We start from the raw sequence: 21,907 nt of genomic DNA, 5'->3' as shown, positions 1-21,907 counted from the left end.
GCCATCTTGTTCTTCAAAAGCTGCATTATTGACTTGTTTCTCTGACTTGGCATGACGCTCACATATGGAAAGCTGAACATATTGGTTTGCATTCCCTCTTATACAAGTTCACAGGTGATCCCACTATATTCTCGTATCCTGGTCCATCCTAAGCTCCAGATTAACTATCCTCTATGTGTTGCTCATTACAAGTTTATATCCCGAAACATCTTGATTTGCATCCCCTTCACTATAAGTTCAGGAGTATTATTTAGTTCACGGGCAAAATGAAGTAATTGCACTTGGCACATGTTGGTTCACATTCCCTCCTCTTTAGCTTTTGCCATCGTAACTTCTATTTTTGGTTTACATTCCCTGCTCTGTAGATGTAGCCATCATAACTTCATCTTGCTCGATCGTTGTTACAAAATTTATAGCTTTGCTACTATGTTGTTCATGCCAATTTTGTACTCCCCGAACATGTTGGTTTGCATGGGACTCGACATAGTAAGTCTCATTGTTTCATTCTAACATGCTCTGTTATATTGGCTGTTGGTATGCGGCATGCACTCTTTGTTTGCTTATTGTGCGCATTACAATGATCTTGTTATAACGACGAAATGATGAGTTCCAAATTCTTTGGCAAACAATATTGTAGTGTCTTTGCCTTTCCATTGTTGCTGTCTTAACTTGTAATGTCTTTGTTTCAGATATAGGTGCTGCATGGACAACTTAAAAGATTGCCGGATCGCTTCATTGTATTGCTAGGTTTAATTACCATTCAATTTCTCTCGGGTTACGTAATATTTTTCAATGCCTTGCAGCTGATGTAATATTTAGTTAGTTTTATTAGTTCTTTCGCGCATTTTTTCTTTGGTGCTTGTGGTAAGTGAGGCTATCCGACAGAAATCAATGCTGCGTAAATATTCTCAGTATCTAAATCACGAATTCCCATCCCTTAAACGGCCCAATTAATCGAAATCACATATGTGCCTGCCCGCAAAATCCTAAAGCGCATATTATGCCGGCATATAAACAGCAACTAAACGGGCTGGCCCACTTACTTCTTGGGCCAGCCCATGTGAGTTACGGTGGACCCCACACTCTAATTGGGCTGGCCCACTTGCTTTAAGGTGGACCCCACCCACTACTGGGCCGGCCCACTAATTAGTTGGGCCAGCCCATTTGCTTTTGTGGTGGACCCCACATACTAAACGGGCCGGCCCTTCAAGAGGAAAGTGGGACCCACCTGTGTTTTTGGCCCGGCCCACTATCTTGTTGGGCCGGCCCACTTGCAGTATGGTGGACCCCGCATACTAATTGGGCCGGCCTTTTAACAGGAAAGTGGGGCCCACCTGTGCTTTTGGCCCGGCCCACTATGTTGCTGGGCCAGCCCACTTGCTATATGGTGGTCCCACATGGTAAATGGGCCGGCCCTTTAATAGTAAGGTGGGACCCACCTGTGTTTTTTGGCCCGACCCACTATCTTGTTGGGCCGGCCCACTTTCTACATGGTGGACCCCACGTAACAAATGGCCCGGCCCAATAACAGGAATGTGGGACCCACATGTGTTTTTGGCCCGGCCCACTATCTTGGTGGGCCAGCCCACTTGCTATATTGTGGACCCCACATACTAAATGGGCCGGCCCTTTAACAGGAAGGTGGGTCCCACCTGTGTTTTTGGCCCGGCCCACTATCTTGTTGGGCCGGCCCACTTGCTATATGGTGGACCCCACATACTAAATGGGCCGGCCCTTTAACAGGATAGTGGGACCCGCCATGTGTTTTTGGCCCGGCCCACTAGCTTGTTGGGCCGGCCCACTTGCTATATGGTGGACCCCACACACTAAATGGGCCGGCCTTTTAACAGGAAAGTGGGACCCACCTGTGTTTTTGGCCCGGCCCACTTGCTTCTTGGGCCGGCCCGATTCTTTGTAAGGTGGACCCCACATGTTAAATGGGCCGGCCCATTTAAGTTTTGACCAGTCAACCTTAGAGGTTAGGCCCGGCCCACGTAACTAATGGACCAGCCCAGCTATATAGTTGACCGGTCAAACTATGTCATCTGGCCCGGCCCGCTTAAGACGTGGCAGGCCTCGTGTGGGCCTACCATCTACCACGGGGAGCTAGCGTTAACGCCGTTAACTGGCAGTTAACGGCGTCTGCCACGTGTCAGTTTGCATGACGTCAGCAGTCAACGGGCTCCCGAAAACACTTCCGCAACGGTCCGATTTTCCGTGGCGGAAGGGCGCCCAAGCGCGACGGACCGAAAAAATCGTCGTTGGACTTTGCCTGACGCAGTTTCCACAACGGAACCCATATCGTCGGGTTAGGCCCATAGGCGACGAAAAATGCCCCTTAGTTGACGATTTTGGGACGTTGTCTATCAGAACTTTTCTTGTAGTGTCATGCTCCGTAGCGGTGGAAGTGGCCATCCGTGTACCTACACATGGAAGAAACAAGACAAAAAGCGTGTGTGCATGGTAGATGAATACATCATCCATCATGATGTTCCATGTCTTTTGCACATCACCATGAGTGTCAATCAAGATAGTATGAAATGTATGGTGATAGTGCATATGGCATGAAGGTGCATTCGTGGCATGTGGTAACGCATGATCATCAAAAAGGGAAAAGGCTATGGGGGCCTTCTCATGAACAATAAAATAAGCATTCTTGCATTCCAAGCATAAGAAAGAGCAATTGTTCACAATCTTGGATGCAAGGATCATGGAATGGTGTAAACATTTTGGGCAAAGCATGTGAAAGCTAATGTCATCATTGTTGTCGACAACCCTATGGAAAGAGCAAGTGTTCATCAAGGGTGTCACAACACAAGCATGAGCATAATCATTATCATTGCAAGCAAGCGGAGCAAATATGAATCTTTCATAGCATGGCATGTTCATGGTATCACCATCAATCAACTCCACATGATCGACAATGTTAGAAAGCAAAGCATCACATGGGAATATGAAAGAATCAAGTGATGTAGCAAATGTATCATCAAGATCATGCATGCACTCATAAGTCATCATGTCCACTAGTGGGATCATGGCATCATCAACACCTATGTTGTTACCTTTGTAGGCCGACTCATGTGAAGTAGGTGTTGTGGAAGTAGGAGGATCCATGTGGTCGACATGTCCATCTTGGAGCAAGCATGGTGAGATATCATCATCTTCATGCACCATGTACATTTTCTCCATGAGCGGGAACTCATCCTCCATGGAACCTAGTGCAACATAAGAAGACACAAACGAGGGAGAGGTTAATGTGTTAGCAAATGCGATGTCCTCCATGGACCTATCATCTACTTCTCTCAACTCACTTTGTGTATCACTCATGTCCTCCAAATGGAAGCACTCAAACTCACATATGGGGTGGAAGTCACTCAACTCACTCTCACTCTCGCTCAAGTGGGCTAAGTGGCTCTCATGCTCACATGGGGTTGGTACTAACTCATCAATCAAGCATAGAGGAGTAGGCTCGACTTTCTCATCTCCATGCGCCTCCTTGGTTGAAGGGAAAATCCCATGCTCAACCATCTCAACTCCATGCGCCTCCGTGGGTGAATGGAGAATCCCATGCTCACCATGCTCAACTCCATGCGCCTCCGTAGGTGAAGGGAGAATCCCATGCTCACCATGCTCAACTCCCTCGCCTCCTAAGTCGTCCTCAAGTGGTGGCATCTTGGAGACTTGTGCATTGAGCTCGTCGAAGTAGAGCTTCTTGGCGCTTGGCGTTGTGCATTGCCATGCCATGTGACCCTTTGCCTTGCACACCTCACATAGGAGATTGGGACATTCCCGTGGAGGATGGCCTTGTTGCTTGCACTTGTAGCATCGGAGTCCATAGGCATATGTCGAGGTAGTGGCCATTGTGGTGGTGGCACAAGAGGTAGAAGTCGCCTTATGAGGAAGGTCTTCATGTCGAGGCTCTCGTCTTCTTGCCTCATCACCATGTCTTGAGTGGTGTCGTCGAAGATCATGTGTGGAAGGATGTCGATGTAGACCATGAGGTGGTGGTGGTCGACGACGATCATGAGATGGTGTGAGTCGATGACGGTCCTTGCCTTGCCTAGGTGATGGCTCATGTTGGGGGCGCTCTTGATGGTCCATATGATGTCCGTGATGTCGATGATCTTGTGCATAGGCACTCTCATGATGGCGCTTTGTGGAGCTCAAAGAAGTGTGTAGATGCCGAACATGTTGGGGACGCTCTTGATGATCCACATGATGGTGCCATCGTGGAGGTCCTCGATCTTCATATGTAGCTCCATTGGCCAAGTAGGGGTATGTGGGAGCATCGGCGGAGTACATGATGGGGTCGATGTCGTCCTCGTGGTGGTGCTCCACCATGTCGTCCATGCTTGTTGAGCAAGTGTCGATGTAGAGCTCGTCGATGTCGTCCATGTTGGCGATGCTCTCGGAGCCATAGTCGGTGTAGAGCTCCTCGATGTCGGTCATGTTGGCGATGCTCGTGAAGCCATAGTCGGTGTAGAGCTCCACATGTTCCTCCACATCCGCGGTGCTTGAAGAGGCATCCTCCTCGAAGTGCTCCGTGTACTCCTTCGTATCTTCTTCATCGCTATACATGTTAGCAAGACGGTATCTATATGGTGTATGTTAGTGGAAGAACACTGCCTCGCAATCTTACTGTGGTATGACAAGATTGGGGTGATCCAACAAACCGAGAGTTAGAACAATTGTATCGGGCACTCACACAAAGACACACGCAAAAGCTAGCAAATATGGTGTTAGGTGAGTATGGTGGGAAACCAAAAGACGAAATCCAAAATCGAGTATGTTGTTAAAAGTGGGTAAGGTCCAAAAGTCACAAGTCAAAAGCGGTGATCACAAAAGGCATACACAAGGTGGAACACACACGTGGGACAAAATGGGGTTAGCGCGACGGAAAATGAGCACGAACAAAATTGGTCCTAACGAAGACTACTAGCTCGGTGTCACGCTAACGCAAGAGAGACCATGACTTGGTTGCAAAATTGAGAAGCAACAAGATTTGCGCAAGACGCCTCTCTTCTCTTTTCTCTCTTTTGCTTATAAGCTTTGGACTCTTTTGTGTATAGGTGTCACTCACACTCTTTTTTCTTTTTCTTTTTCTCTTTTTCTTTTTCTTTTTCTCACTATGAAAGGCTACTACTATCTATGTAAGTATGTCACACTTCTCTTGCTTATCTTTTCACAACGAGCTTGCTTCGTAGCTTTGCTCAACACACGCACACCCTCACGGTCGGGACGCTTGCGCAATGCTTCGCAACACTAGAAAGCCACTCTCGATAGGAAAGGTACGCAAAGGAAGCTTAGGCTACAAGTTAGGGGGCAAGTTATACCACTTGATGACGGTGGCCGACGATCTTGAACTTGCTATGGTGGAAGGTGTCAAATGAACCGCTTGGATCCTCGGGGTGCCGTCGTCGTTGTTGATGTTGCGGAAGCTTTGTGGTAGCTGAAATGGCACACTCGACGAAGTCCAAACACAAGGGGTTAGTGCCAAAACGAAAAACGAAGTATGCTGTCAAAATTTTGGCCAGGCGGAACTTCCGGTCCTGAGGGGCGGAACTTCCGGTCCCCGGGCGGAACTTCCGGTCCTTCCGGGCGGAACTTCCGGTCGCAATCAGATCTGCGGTCTGTTCTTCGATTTGGGCGGAAATCCGGGCCGAAAATCTTCGAATTCGTGGAAAATTTGGCACTAAGAGCGGTGGGAAGGTGGGGGAATTGCAGATCAACACCAAAGACAAGTTTCTATTGGACCAAAACCACTCAAAACTCAACCAAATCACAGATCGGTCCAAAGGCAATTTGGGCTATTTTTTGGGGATTTTTGGGGAAATTTTTTTTTTTTAGAGACGAAATTGGATGGTTGGGGGGTCAAATTCGCGGAAACCAAAGGCTGCTGATACCATATGATGAGGTCTAAGACCCCGTGTGTGGCCCGATCTCGCGAATGACCCAAGATCCAAAGGGGGGAAAGAGAGGGAGAGGTGGAAGAACACGAAGAACGCGAAGAACGCCCGCACACCAACCCGATACAATCGATACTTACCCTCGTGGCTCGATGGACCACGCCAATAGAATCACCACGGGAGAGACTCGAGGTAGAATCCCGGAGTGAGAGATCGGTGTTGGGGACGGAGACCGGTGAGGGAGAGAGAGTGGGCTACACTAGAATCTCACTCACATAGATCCAATCATCCAACATGGGTTGCCTTGATACAAAGGGAATGAAACCCTAGGGAGACAAAGCTCAAAGTCATGTTTAAGCCTAAATCTTGTCTAATCTCAGATCTGAGCCAACTAGGCTATTTATAGTAGGGGCGAAGGGGTAAGTTACACGCTGAAAAGTATTGCTGTGCTGAAGTTCGCGGTGGCGGAAGTTCCGGCCGTCTTGGGCGGAAGTTCCGGTCAGGGGCGGAAGTTCCGGCCGTCTTGGGCGGAAGTTCCGGTCAGGGGCGGAAGTTCCGGTCCGGGGAGCCGGAAGTTCCGGCCCGGCCGAAAGTTCCGGCCAAATTCCGGTCAAGTTCCGAAATTGACCAATTTCCTTGCAGTATCATCCAGGGGCATTTCGACGCACTTTCGGAACTTGGACGGAACTTGGGCGGAAGTTCCGAGTGGGCGGAAGTTCCGAGTGGGCGGAAGTTCCGGTACCTCGGGGCGGAAGTTCCGGCTGGGCGGAAGTTCCGGTCCCTCGGGGCGGAAGTTCCGGCTGGCTCCTCTTCTCTGAGCGCGGGACGGCATCTTGGAAGCATCTGGGAGGCATCTGGCCGGAAGTTCCGGTCCTGGAGGGCGGAAGTTCCGGCCTGGGCGCTGTAGCTCCATCTTCATCATTTCCAGCTCTCCCTCCATTGGTTTGGTCTCCATGGCTTGTGCCTTGACCGATGTACCTGATTGAACATAGTGTATTTGCATGAAGTAGCAAGCCGTCCAAGGGTGTGTCAAAGGCATAGGTAGAGAGGAGCGAATTCACCTCTTGGCGTAGCGCTTGGGCTCTAGCTCGTGTCATTGGACCACGAGGAGGGCTTGTTGGCCTTGATGTAGTGTCGTTGGCGAGCGGGGCTACATCAACCCGGCTCTGCATGTTCATGCAGCGCTTGGGCTCTAGCTCGTGTCATTGGACCACGAGGAGGGCTTGTTGGCCTTGATGTAGTGTCGTTGGCGAGCGGGGCTACATCAACCCGGCTCTGCATGTTCATGCATTTATGCTCGTAGCCTATATCTGCATCCATTCCATAGTGGTTTTTCATTTGTATGTAGAAAGAGCCACATACCCTACCATATGATATTACTTACACTAAAAATACTAGACAATTGTATTTTTATGCACATAAAGAAATAAAGAAGCCATTGCAATTGCCGGAAATACTAAGCCAAGCCACGAAAAATAGAACGTAAGTTTAAATCAGTCACAGAATAGGTGACTCAATTCAAATTGACTATTTCTATCTATTCAAAAAGTATCTTAAGATTCTTATGATATAATTAAGTATATCTATTATAAGATATTGACTATTGTATTTTTTAGTTTGCAAACAAAATATTTTTTATAGAATACTTTAGTAAAATTGCAAAAAAGAACTAATTAAAAGGATTTGATTTTTATTTTCCCACCCTCATGGCATTTCTATCTTTCTAATCGAATTTTAGCATTCAAAAGAAAACGGCTAGAATTTACTTCTAGCATATATACTCCTATAGAAGCGCATACAATAATGCGTGGTAAAGATGAAAAAAAACTTATTGAATCAAAATCAAAGGGCAAATTATCTTACCTAATATGGATCTCATACTACCCTATCCTCTTAGACTTTTAAGTCGATATACCACCCAAAGAGGCTCCAAGCCGGGTGGAGTTAGTTTTTCGACGAAGACCTATCCTAAGACCCCGAGAATGGGTGTTATAGAAGAATATTATTTTGAATACTCATTTGGTGATGTCTCTATTTGGTGATGTCTCTATTTACCTTCACATTAATGAGCACCATTGAGCGATTGAAAAATCTAATCAATTCTTCTCGAAAAGAGTGGCCTTGTATAGATAAAAAAATATTTTTTTACAGTGGTCTTGTATTGAAGAACAGAACTCAATAACAAAGGGAGCGGTACAGTTCAAGAAAAATAACAGCATATATTGGAAAACAGATTCTGGCATCTAGACCGCCTTTGCTCATTTGCGTGGAAGCACATCTACAAGTTAGCTTTACAACATACAGATGCCATCTCAACATTATAGACATTGCTTAAGACTTGAGTAGCTAAATAGTCATGAAGACGAGATATACTATCTTCAAATCATACAATCAGAGAGCTACAGATAAGTTGTCAGGCACCAGCTGCTGCATCATCAAAGCCTTATCTCAAGTTCAGTTCACCCGTATTACCTAGAATTTAGATCGAATTCCCCCGATTGATGCCAATCCTCTTGCATATCAGGGTTTTCATTCTCTGGATCATTGTCATCGTTGAGGAAATCCTCAGAGGGATCATCATCATCCCTTTGGGCGTTTTCCCATCCATCTTCACCCTGTTCTTGTGCCATGTCATGACTAGGGCCATCGTCACCTTGGGATGCAGCAGCATTGGCCCTCAAAGGGCCCTGACCAATCATATCAGAGTGTGCTTGGGCCTCCACTCGAGCATGCTCAGCCATTGCCATATGCATCTTAGCTTCAGCAGCCTCACGGCCTGCTTTCTCCCTCAATTCTATCTCGGCTCTTAGTTCCATGGTAGCCTGCTTCTCCTCCTGTAACAAAGCCTGCTCGAGCATGAGACGCTCCTCCGATCGGAACTCGCCAATGGCCCTTTTCTTGGTCATTATATTGTATGCCAACACTTGCTTCTCAAAAGTTGTTGTGAACTCAGCAATCTTTACCAGAATGTTATGATCCCATTGCTGAAGGCGAGAAGGAATCTGGCCAGTTGCATCGCTGTCAAGGATCCTGTCATCTTCTTCAGCCTCATAGTCCGCAACAACATGGTAAGGCAATAACCTAATTTTGGCAGCAATGTAACAGAGTATATGAGTACCTTCAGGATACGAAAGTTAACTCACGGAGATCAAAACAATCCAGTGCATCTAATCGAAATTGCTGGCCTAACTTTAACGTGTTAGTGTGTAAGTTAAGGAGGTGTGACTGTGAGCGGAATGTGTCCTTTGGTGGCGTCGGCCGATAAAATTAGGCACCGCGTTGCAATTTCAATATATTAGAATATGCAATGCACTGAATCATGTTTTTCGACAAGCAAAAGGACTGTACAAGCAAATTAACCACTTACATCTTATCCACTTCTATAAATGAAAAAAAAAAAGTAACCCCTGAACTGCTGCAAGATTCTAACTTTGATGTCAATCTTAAGATTAGTAAGTGATGAGGATATCGCAGCCATTAACGTAATGGCGATCACCCATGGACCAATCACAAGAAGCAGTGCCAAACAAATGCATGGTGAGATGAACGCTAACTTGAGTTTATCATATAACCTCAAAAACACCCATGGACCAATCACAAGAAGCAGTGCCAAACAAATGCATGGTGAGATGAACGCTAACTTGAGTTTATCATATAACCTCAAAAACATCTACGCTTTCATCTGGATGCAGAAAAAATCAGGTACAATGCACAAGAAAGCCAACAAACTTCCAGAGTTGATAAAACAAGTTTGTTGCTACCTCACTAATTGCATAAATTGGGCACCTAATCCACCGACACAATGTTTCGTGACTAGAGTAACTGATTACACCTTACGGGCGAATTCCCTAAGCTAACCACCTACTTACATGGAATTTTTCCTGGTCGTTTTCTGCTGGTTATTTGCCTTGTTTGCTTTCATAACAGGGGCTTGTCCCTAGCATAAATAAGTTAGTGCTCTTACTAGTAGAGGACTCTTAACTTTTTTGATTAATAGAGTAAGACATAGACTCATCCTGAGATAGGAGAGTTCTTGCTACCCTTATTCTGGTGATTCCTCATGGGTTTACACCTAATCTATACTCCACGACTTGAGTGTGGTTTTGTGAGTTAGCATCTTGTGAAACCCTTGCGGATTTCACCGTCTCTGCTCCACGACTTGAGTGTGGTTGTGTGGTCTTGGATTGCAAGCAAGCAACGCCAGCATCCTCATCATCGGGCCATTGTCCCCTGGGTTGACCCAGCTGTTCGCAGCTAGTTATCTTCTACGTCCTTTGATCCTACGATGTGAAGATCAAGCCACCCCCCTCGAGCAGCTGTTCCCTGAAGTCGGTACTCACAAGTTACCATCCCACATTGTAAAGAATACCACTAAAAATTAACTCCTGGCACAATGCAGCTTGGTTTCTTGCTTGTTAATGCTGAGTCAAAAGATTAATAAGCCCCAAATCAGGTTATTGGTGTAAGAGAGACCATATAGACAAGGTGCACAATGTGGTGACTTGCCAAAGGGTCCAAAGAGCGAGAACATGGAAGTCAACATCAACAACCAGCGAATGGGCTCATCCCTGTTAGGAAGTGTGGCTCCAAGGCTTACAGAACTTTAGACAAGGTGCACAATGGGATATAACTTGCCAAAGGGTCCAAAGAGCAAGGATATGGCAGTCACCATCAACAACCGGAGAATGGGCTAATCCCTGTTAGAAAGTGTGGCTCCAAGGCTTACAGAACTTGATTATTTCATTGTATAATAAAAAGTTCACGGAGGCGGCGCTTTGGCTCTCAGGACCAGATGGTCATATTATGATGTGTCAGGCAAATCGAATCATATATTCGGTTAGCATATTCTGTTATCCTCTTCAATATTTAGTGCTCGAGATATTGCATATAATCGGGCCATTATGGTAGAGGATTAGCGTTGATTATTTTCATGTATATCTTGTACATCTGCCTATATATATGATATAACAGGAAAGCCACGATTGTGGGCAATCATTCTCTCTCTATATTCTCCTTCATGGTATCAGAGCCTAGGGTCTTGAGTTCGAGTCCTGGCTTTCGCAATTTATGCGCACCCCTATGTCAGCCGCATATACGGTCATTCATACGTGTGCTATTCTTCTTTCCACGTGTTGTCCTGTATAGGTGGATTGCCTAGCCCTTTCCATCAGTTCGGACTTTTGGTTGCGTTGGCTAGTGCATGAAGCTTGACATGGTGTCAGAGCCATGTGGATGTGTGTGTCAGGCCGGGGTCGTAGCCTCGTAGGTACCTTCGCGCAGAAATTGCAGTATTGGGGGTATCCGCTTTCCGCTGTTCTCTTACTCCCCAATTTCTCCGGTATCCGCTTCCACCTCCTTCTGACCCGATCTAGCTTCTCTCCCCACACATGCCACCGCCAAGGTGATACAGCCGCAGCCCGTCATTAGGTCGCTACACCCGCCGTACAAGGCGCCGCAACTAGCTGAGCAAGGGCAGGGATGCCACCCAAAGACCAGCAGGTACAGTGCAGTCGCTCGTGTGGTCCAGCAAAGCCAGTACGAGAGTGAATCGAGGCTTTCGCAAGCACCAGGAAGGTGTTCGCCGAACCAGCTACAGCGACCACTCATTCGCCCTTGAGACATCGTCCCTGCACCATCTTTCGAGGTACAAAATCTGGCCCCCTCCCTCTCACTGATACGCCTGTACCCCTTCTATCCGGGGAACTCAAATTGGGAATGCTAGAGCACGCAGATTTAGCTCAGGTTGGTTCCGTCCAATTAGTTGAGTGAAGCATAAACTAACTTTGAGTTGTATGCTCATGGAGGTCCCTTCGTGGCAGTATATATTTCAAGGAATATCCAGAAATACATGTTAAATGCTGTGATGATCCCTATCAAATGATTTATCGGAGGTGGAAATATAGTAACAAATCTCAGGTAACACATATAGTTCAGTGTAGAAACTACAATAAAAAAATATATACAAGATGATGCATCTTAACCATCTGTTATGACTCATGGTGGAATTTCTGTTGCGGTATGTCAGAATAACTCTTGGGTAAACTTCTTCATCCAACTAGATTTAATGTGTTGTCACCATTCTACAGTTACTAGTGCAAGATTTAATTGGTAGACAGAGAATTTTGTATCTAGCAAACAATAGAAGTACTTTTTTGTGCAGCAAACTTTTGTGCTTTTGCAAAAGTAGGTAAAACTTATGTTTGTGAATGGTTTACCGGTACGTAGAAAATTATGCTACGTAGTTGGTGAATTTGGTTAATTATATTTCCTTGACAGTTTATTAATGGAAGAATTTCCTTGACAGTTTATTACACGTTTCTTCCATTTCCTCTAGGTGTTCATTTATCAAGCTTAGCACACTTCGATTCGAAACAAATACAGGTGCATGTTCAGAAAGACCTAGGAGAAATTATTTGAATCCCCTTGCAGGTTATATAGATATTTTGGGGTCTTAAATATCGCAGCTTAGTGAACCAAGATATTTTAGTTCCATCAAATTTCAGTCACATGCCATGTTGGACAGATTGAGATGAAGCTTCTCAATTAATAGACAGTTTTCATGTTTATTCAGTGGATTGCTGTCTATAAAGCACTTAACTAGGCAATAATTAAACTAGATTTAGCAACTTTGTATGGTTAATTAATCTTAGTCCGTGCATTCTTCCGTATCAACTTTTGCTGAGCTCATCTACTCTGATATCTGTTTGCTGACATGAAGGAGTCTGATTTCTCTACCATAACATTTTTATTTTGTTCAAAATTTTCACTGGATCATCCCATTTTAAAAAGTACAGAGTTTGGTAGTTAGAAATGTGATTGGATCTGCGACGACTGTCAAAACCTATGGAAATGCAGGTGTGGTTCTTAAAGGAGACATGACTTACATGTTGTGCAATTTCCACTTGTGTTGTCTTAAAACTTCAAAGCTTATAGTGCTAGATTTAATTCTTCTTCCAGTTAAGGCTGTTGTTGCACTAATGTAGTAAATGAAGTTCTCTAACCATTGTCTATCAATGATGTCTCGGTCCTCCATGTCACTAAGGTACGTATTCGGTATTCTTTTCTTAATCCTTTTGAATATCTAAGTTCTATTTAACTTAGTTTTTACCATTTGATTTTCAATATTTTTTTTGTGTTTCTAATGATTTCACTTGCATCAGCTGCATTAAGATTAGGATGATAACATGTGTTGTTACCTTTAATTATTCTTAAATAATTTCCTGTTTTGCTCAATATTGTTAGTGTCTGGAGTTTTAAGCTCATCTGAGGTTCTGGCATGGATGAAGTGGCGCGCACCTAAATGTTGATCAAAGCCGGATGGATGAAGTGGCGCACACCTAACTGTTGATCAAAGCCGGATGGATGAAGTGGCGCCAAGCTTGTGGCATTCTTTGTGATAAGAGAGTGCCACAAAAGCTAAAAGGCAAGTTCTATAGGAAGGCGGTTCGACCCGCAATGTTGTATGGCGTTGAGTGTTGGCCAACTAAAAGGCGGCATGTTCAACAGTTAGGTGTGGCGGAGATGCGCATGTTGAGATGGATGTGGCCACACGAGGAAGGACCGAGTCCGGAATGATGATATACCAGATAGAGTTGGGTAGCACCGATTGCAGAGAAGCTTGTCCAACATCGTCTAAGATGGTTTGGGCATATTCAGCGCAGGCCTCCAGAAGTGCATAGTGGACGGCTAAAGCGTGCTGATAATGTCAAGAGAGGACGGGGTAGACCAGAGATATGAAGGACTGGAGTATCACCAAAGAACTAGCCATGGAAAGAGCCGCGTGGAAGCTTGCTATCCATGTGCCAGAACCATGAGTTGGTTACGAGATCTTATGGGTTTCACCTCTAGCCTACCCCAACTTGTTTAGGAATAAAGGCTTTGTTGTTGTTGTTGCAATTTACCCAGAGGTCTTACTATACAATCATGAAACAAAACATGGAGTAGTGTCAATTTGCTAGAACCAGTCGTCGTTGCTACTCTCCTCATAGCACATACAATTTATTTAGTGCTTTCAGCCAGTTAACATTTTCTACTGCAAATTAGCACGCTAAATTTATGTCACCTTATTCTTTTCTAAAACTTTATACATAGCACACGTGTATGGTTTGGAGCAATTAGTGCTACATACATTTATTGAACATGTAAATTTGGTTTCTGCGATCTGGAGCTAATTCAATGAACATATCTTTTCAGTTCTTAGGATCAGCATATGCTCATGATTAATTATGCCTTGGCACTACAACCCTCCAGTTATGAATGTACTTATTTTTGCTATAACATCACTTGGTCATAATGAATAACACAGTGAGCTAACAACTTACTGCATCAAGATGCCGGATGGCGGAGAGTTCTTTGAGTGCGAGTGTGGTTGCTTTGAGTGCGAATGTGGTTGCTTGAGCACATGGGGCTTGTGTGTTGCCATGTGCTTAAGGTAAGCATGTTGCCAATAACCAGTCGGATTTTTTTATTAAATCGGGGGGGATGCAACTGTAGCTTCAAATTAGTAATTTCGTCGCAGGTGATGGACTACTTCGGTATCAGTGAGATACCAAAATGGCACATTCTGAAAAGATGGGTGAGTGGCGCTAGAGATATCTTGCCGGTGCTTCTTCAAGTGTACCAGAATGGCCATGCCTCAGCCAAGTCATTTACATATGGACATTCTAACTTGTACATCACTCGAGTCGGTTTCACTTATAGTGTATTCTGTCTTTTCTAGTTCAAACTTTAGTGTCAAATTTACACTAGAAAAAGCAAAATGCACTACAAATGGGATTTAGATGGGATCCCACTTGACACCCTAGTGCTGAAGCGTATAAGAAGCTGATGCAGCCGTTTAGAGAAAATCTAGCGATAATGGTGTTCTATAATGAAAAGAGGGATGATCTTGAGCTTCCAGATCGACCAGCCGGTGCCTTTGACGGGCCAGCAGATGAAAAGGAAGAACACTTGCAAAGGGCAAGCTGCAAGGAATATGTCCTGATTCTCTCTATTCTCCTGATGAATGCTGCCTCAGTGTATTTGGGTTTTTAATATTTAGGCCCGCTTTATGAATTTTATGACTTGTTACATGTGTAATATATCAAATTTATGGCGCTGTGTTGTAGCAGTTAGACTGAATAATTCCGAACCAGAATTTTTCTTATTCCAAAATAAAGCAGAAAATGTAGAACATTGTGGCATGTGTTTGAGTATGTACACAATTTCAATGGCAGTTTGCGCTTCACACACAAACAGTAGAATAAGAATCAATGATTAGTGGACTAGGAGTCGCAGAGGAAATGGCCAGACAAAAAAAAACACTGGAGGGTGTCGATAAGGTGAATTTGAATGCTAGATTAATGTAATATGACTGAATTCAAACTGGACAACAATTCAAAATTCGAACAGGCTTGAAGGGAGAAAGGATTGGTGGCTCGTGGCCATGTCCATGTTCATTAGAGTATGGTCCAGAATGGGCTTTGTCGTGGACTGTTTCTGCTTAACAGTCATGTGTGTATTCAATGCTCTGCAAACGTGGGCCCTGCACTGTTCAATAAGGAATATGTAACCAGAAATACACTTGTGAATACGTAAGGGAGCAGGGATCACGATGAGCATGGATGGTCTAGATAATATGACCATCTGGACCTGTGAGCCAAAACAGATACCCGAAAGTTCACAGGCTAGTCATTTGCAGGCAACAGACTTGACCTCTAACAATCTCCTCCATCAAAACAAACTATGTACCTACTTCCAAAATTAAACCAATATATTTTCCTAATAGCGCAGTTCTGGTGGAGCTTGGAGCAGCAAAGAAAGGACTGGTACTAGGGTGTCGTACTGGAAACTTGTTGGTGCAACTACAATGTCAATGTTGTGAGGAGTTTTAAGATGCTCCACTTATCTCCTAAGAGGTACAAAGACAATTTAATCCTAGCCATTAATTGACCGAGGGTAATCTTGGCTATACAAAATACTAAATATGGTAAAATAGAAAGGATCTTGACAGATTCAATGTCGGCCCTATATATTCTATTTGAAGTAAAATATATACCTTACAGCATGTTGAAATTTGACTCTTTTTTTCTTCTTGCAATATGACCACGGTTGTACAGAGATATTTTGTGCATGGATATCACTATCACACAAAGACCCAGCTAAATATTGAAGAAACATTCACATATATTTTAATTTTGTACTTAACATATGTGTATGTGATATCTTATGTGTGCATATATTACAATGGTGAAAATATAAAATGTTTCCTAAATTTCTTAAGTAAATAGTAGCCAGTTATTTTTTTACTTAATTAGAACATACATACGTGATAGCTTAGATGGGTGAGTCTACTAAATGGATTCTTTTTTTCTAAAGGGATTAGTAATAACCTATACTCACCTAGTATATACATGTCCATAGCTAAAAAAATTGGAAGGTAGGGATAACAATATTTAGATTTGTAGAGCTTTCCTTGTTTACATATGTGACTCGGTAACTACATGATTTACTTCCTAGTTTGGCGTTCATGGAAACTTGATATTTGCCCTACAGAATCATCAGTAGCATATTACCACATAAGTGGTAAGAGTAATATTAGTTATTTGATCAAATCTAACTAACGACCCATACAATTTTGGGAGCATCTTAAAAGAGCTTGATAGATAACCCATCAGCTAATCACTTGGACTCCTGCCATATACCTCACAACCTTATACCTCATATGTCAATCACATGACAACTTCGTTATGGCCAAACATGAGTACATGGTATTTACAAGATGCTGATGCTAGGGCTCATATTGTGGCAGAGAACCAGAGACCGGCCTACATAACACTACACAACACTACACTAGATGTCCTGGGCAATGACACTCTGAGGAAAAGATTAGCAAAACAAGGTTTCTCGCACCACTCTCATATAAATATCTATTTTTCTGAGAAAATATTTGAATTTGGAACGACGTAAAAAATTTGAAGCCTAAGTAGAAACACAAACCTAAATCGGTCTACTGATAACACAAGAGCGAATCCCATTTATGTATAATATTTATCTTTGTCCCTAGTAACTACAACTCAAATCTTAAAAAGTGCATTAGCAACATGCAGGCCTGGACCTAGGCATGTGCAGCCTGTTGCCATTGCACAGGGCCCCAAAATTTCAGGGGGGGGCAGTCCAGTACTGCAACATGTGTGAGAGCGAAGAAGAGAACGTCTTTGGCTGTGTCGTGTTTAGTTAGTGGTTCCCATCCAGAATCTTTCCTGCAGAGCAAATCCCAACTGCTACTAGTTCTCATAAGTGACGCTCCATCGATTCTGGTGGTCATGGACTACCAAAGTAGCAGCCTAGATGTTCTTTTAACTGGTACACACTGCACACAATCAGCAGAAAATCCAACCAGACTCAACACAGAAGGGTGCCTCCAAGCGTCCCTGGCCACTATGGCATGGTCTGGCTGCCTCCCTTGACCACTCACAAAATCATTGTTGCATGGACATTGAAACATTGTGGCATTGAGAAAAAAACATTGTTTTCATAGTGTGTTTGTGTGTAAGAGGCCCCTCTTAGCCACCTTGCACTGGCCCCTGGAATAACGGGCCCCACCCTAGCTAGCTGCCAGGTCGAACCAAGGAGCCAAAAAAATGTGGCCTTTAGGCGTTGTGGTATATCATTGTTTGCATAGGACAGATTTTGCATTATAAATTCAGCATTTTAAACTCAAACAAGGATTAAGAAGGTATCTATAAAGATTTTTCATAAGACATCAAGAACTGTGATACATTATTCATTTTTCTAGCAGGGTATGAAATATAGCTTTGTAGGGAGAAAGTTCTCCAGCAAAAAAGGACCATCGTAAAATAAGTAGACTCTCATGTACGGTAGCTTAAATGAAGTGATGCCACTAGTCACAACTGGAATAAATGAGTCTTCAACAACTTATTGGGTAACGACGCAGCAATCACTCAACTACAAAAACAGTTTTAAATTAAGCGCTCCTAAGTTCATGCTTAATCGCGCCTAAGCGCTCAGAGGAAGCAAAACACCTAGTGCTTAATTGCGCTTAGCGTTTTAATCCTTCGGAAAGGGAAAGGATGAAGCAAAACACTCTCTAAGCGCTTGATAGAACCTTGTACAAAAATGTGCTCAAACTGAAAATAGTATGATAGTATCCCAGCAAATGCCAGCACAGAGGAACAAGACATGGGGGTGTTCGGTTTGAACTTTAGAGCACGTGGATACCAAGGCTTGCCTTACAGAAAATTTCCGACTCACGACACAGGAAGATAGAATCCAATAGAAAATATAGCCATACAAAGTAAGGAGTGTTTCACAAACAGAAGAGAAATAATGGCAAGAAAAGGCTCTTGTATCAGCATTGAGCACTGTTGCCAAATGTGTTGGGGTCTTCAAGGCTGAGGAGAGAAGCTATTTATCAAATCAGTATCCAATTGCAAAACCTACAAACGTTCAAATGCTTCCTAACGTACACGCCTGCAAACTAAAAGTACTTAGCTCAGAGAGATCAAATCTGCATTAATTGAGATTTTGAAAAATGAGACTCCTAAATCCTTTCAGATAGCTTGCAAGTCATCTAGGGAAGCTAACTCCACACAAGAAATGTTGCATCTGGTGACCAAACAATGTGCCTGAATCCTAAGAGATTATCAGCAATTCCCAAAAAAAAAAATGGAGCAACCAGCAGGAGCTCTGCCTTTTCATTAAGAAGAGGGAAATTGGTAAACTGGCTGAAAACAGATACAGCAGCAACGCACACACCCCAGTCCCGGGGCTGTGAACCCAATGAGTCCACGGACTCTGCCGCCCTAGCAGCAAGAGGCAACACCCCATAACACAACCGCGTTTCCAGAGCCGCCGCTCCGACATACAAAACCACGACAACACACCTCACTGGCCCGAGACCGCGTACCAACCGAGCCATCAACCCTGTCACCCAAGTGACCAAAGTGAAAACCCCATACCGCAAGCGATCTCCGGAGCCACCGCTCTGGCTTCCATGCCAGCCCCAAGGCCATACAACAGCCACGTCGACGCCTCTGTCACCCAAGTGACCAGAGGCGGCACACGTAAGGAAAAATATGGTTTATCAAAGATTACGGACCTCCACCAGTAGGTCGAAACCATCGGTGTTTTATTGATGCTTGTGTTTTGTATGCCCGCGGGGTTGTAATAAGCCTGCTCATGAACTAGCAGCTTTGGGTGTTATGGACGACAAGCTACCCTAATTCTGTAACCTGTCTGGTGACCGACGATCGTGCCATGTCTTAAATGGAATACGAGTGTTCCATGTAAAAAATAAAAAATAAACCCATCGGTGGTTGTTTTCAATCAAACCAATTCCCCTTTACAGTTATTTGTCCCTGCTTTCCCTCAGTGTCATACAAATCTAGGTGAAGAGATGACTGACCTCACACCATTGTGCATGCCCTAACTTTCATATATCTTGTATAATTAGCAATCAACAATATCGACACAGCAGACCAACCATTTCTAAGTAATATATAACGACACTCCAAGGACGCAAACTCCGTAGAAGGAAAATAAATAAATTGATACCACATACGAAAGCAAGGAAACAAAAAGGGACAGCTTGGTGTGTATGGGGGCGGAAAGGCGCACCTGCTAACGGCGTCCTCGAGGGACTGGAACGGCGTCTTGATGTTCGGGTTGCAGACCCGCATGGCGTCCTGAAGCGCCATTTCCACCTCGGGGCTCCGGCCCCTAGCCTGCATCGCCTGCTGTTGCTGCGGGGACGGCTGCGGTTGCGAGTGCGCCTGGGGCTGGGTCTGGAGCAGCGACGGTGGCGGCTGCTGGAAGCGATGCGGTCCAAGTGGGCGGAGGTGGGCGTCAATGTTGGAGGGGAAGCGGGACATGGCTTGCTGCGACAGCTGCTGCGCCTGCGGATGGGGCTGCGACTGGGACTGGGCCTGCGCCTGCTGCATGAGGAAGAGCTGGCGCTGGAGCTGCTGGTGCTGGGCTGCAGCAGCCGCAGCAGCGGCCGCAGAGGCGGAGGAGGTCTGAGTGAGATTGGCGGCGTCCTCCATGGCGGTCGCTGAAGAATGGGAGTAGGACGGGGAGTGAGATTTGGGGGAAATGGTGTGCGTTCTGGTAGTCGTGGACTTCGAGAGCGCCTCGGGAGCTCGACGCGTGGAGGTGCTGAAGTGCGTCGTTTTGGGCTAGCCTGGGTTTTCGGGGGAATTTTATTATTTGCCTATTTTACTTGGATACTCTACAATTTGTCCTCTTTTACATTGACCTTTTTTTTTTGTCACACTTTACTTTGCCAATCAATTATTTGCCCCGAGCTACACCTATACCAAAAGGAAAAGACTTACGATCCGGCGACCGATCGATGGCGCGGGATCGGTCGCTCGGTTCCGTGTCACGAGTTGGGCCCGTGGCTTGCTGGCTTTGGCTGGAATTTTGGCACATCAGTTGTTCGCCCGCATGGCCCATCAGTGATCGCCTGTTCGGCCCAGCACTCAACACACATACGTACCAATTGCTTGTGGGCTGCTCCGATTCTTTGTGCACCCGATTTTTGTTGTATTCATGTGTGACTTTTTGTAAAGATATGTGGTGCTTTTTTGTTGTAATTCAATATGTACCAAATTAAATCGTGCTTGACCACTTTGCAGTGTTTGCAAACATATATATTTTTGTTTTAATTGTTTCTGACTTTTGTATAAATAGCTAGTGGATTTTGCTGTAATTCAATATGTAGTAAATTAATTGTTACTTCCACGTTGTAGTGTTTGTAAATATATAGACTTTTTGTTGTAAACACCCAAATTATTTGTGGCTTGTGTTGCTAATTATTGTTGTAAATATTTTACTGGTTTGTTCTAAAGATATTTCTGGAATGAAAGCAGACTTTTATTGTAAACATTCAAATAAAATAATGTTGGTTTTTGTTATTAATTATTGTTGTAAGTATGTTTCCGATTTGTTGTAAAGATATTATTGCATGGAAACTGACTATTATTGTAAACACCCAAATGAAAAATATTGTTTTTGTTGTTAATTATTATTGTAAATATATTGATAATTTGTTGTACATATATGTGAAGATTTACTGTGAAAATTTTGTTGTAATATTTTTTATTTTTTGTACACAAAGCGGCGGGTTTTTGTTGCTATCCTAAACAGCGGGTTTTGTTGTAAATATCTGAAAGTTTGGGGGCAAAGGGAAACACGTGTTCGGTTTAAAGGCATAGGACCGCGGGTTAATTTTCCAAAAACCAGGGGGCACAATGCAAAAATCAAAATGCTGCTAATTCTGGACGCCGGATTACGATCGAACGGCGCTGGTACGACCGATCCCCGCGCGCGGCCGACCGGCCAGCGCGCGCCATACCAAAATGTCCCTGCAACTGTGTGACCTGGGTCGATCAAGTTGAACTGGCACGCTATTCGCTCCCCAGTCGTCCACCATCTCTCTCCCCCGTTCAGTTCTCTGGAATCTGTCGAAACAAATCGAGCAAAATCCCTGTCTAATCCGGCCTTGCCTCATTCAGACTAGTCGTGTGGCGGACGGAGGGGCCGCCGCTGTACGTGGAGCACGCGGGCGTCCGGCATCAGCTCGTTGCGTCGCACAGGGCGGCGCAACCGCGCCCGGGAGGAGGAGCTGAACCCGGTCACAGCCGCCGCCGCCTGCGACGGTGGTGTCGCCATGTTGTTGGAGGAGTTCGTGAGCGTGAGCGTTGTGCCGCTCGCGGCCGCTTCTCACCGGGAGGCGCCCGTATTCTAGCCATGGGAGCTCGCCTTCACTGTGTCCATCGTGAGGCTTTCCCAATACTTATATCTCGTAGGGGCAGCAGCAAGCAGTGTGGTTGTACCGTGAAGAGGTAGCAGCTAGTGGCGAATGGCAGCCAGGTCGGCCAAGGTGTAGCGGTGAGCGGCGGCGCCGGCGGCAGCTATGTGAGCAGCTAGCTATGGTTCTTCGTGCTAAACAATGGAGAATTGGGGATACCGATCTGATTGATTCTAGGTGCTGCTGGAGC

At 44.8% G+C, this 21,907-nt stretch overlaps 1 protein-coding gene across 1 annotated transcript; it reads right to left on the bottom strand.

Moving 5' to 3' along the window:
- Nucleotides 1-8,105: 8,105 nt before the first annotated feature.
- On the bottom strand, nt 8,106-20,006 carry LOC127319605 (uncharacterized). Its single transcript, XM_051349585.2, has 2 exons — nt 19,524-20,006; nt 8,106-8,987 (listed from the first exon to the last, which is right to left on the bottom strand). Exons 1-2 carry the CDS (start codon nt 19,946-19,948, stop codon nt 8,375-8,377), a joined length of 1,038 nt encoding a protein of 345 aa, XP_051205545.1. The 5' UTR covers nt 19,949-20,006; the 3' UTR covers nt 8,106-8,374.
- Nucleotides 20,007-21,907: the final 1,901 nt, after the last annotated feature.

This window comes from Lolium perenne, chromosome 5 (assembly GCF_019359855.2).
Source record: "Lolium perenne isolate Kyuss_39 chromosome 5, Kyuss_2.0, whole genome shotgun sequence".
NCBI classification, from domain to species: Eukaryota; Viridiplantae; Streptophyta; class Magnoliopsida; order Poales; family Poaceae; genus Lolium; species Lolium perenne.
The sequence above is the reverse complement of the archived record's forward strand: the minus strand, read 5'-3'. Positions and strand labels throughout refer to the sequence as shown.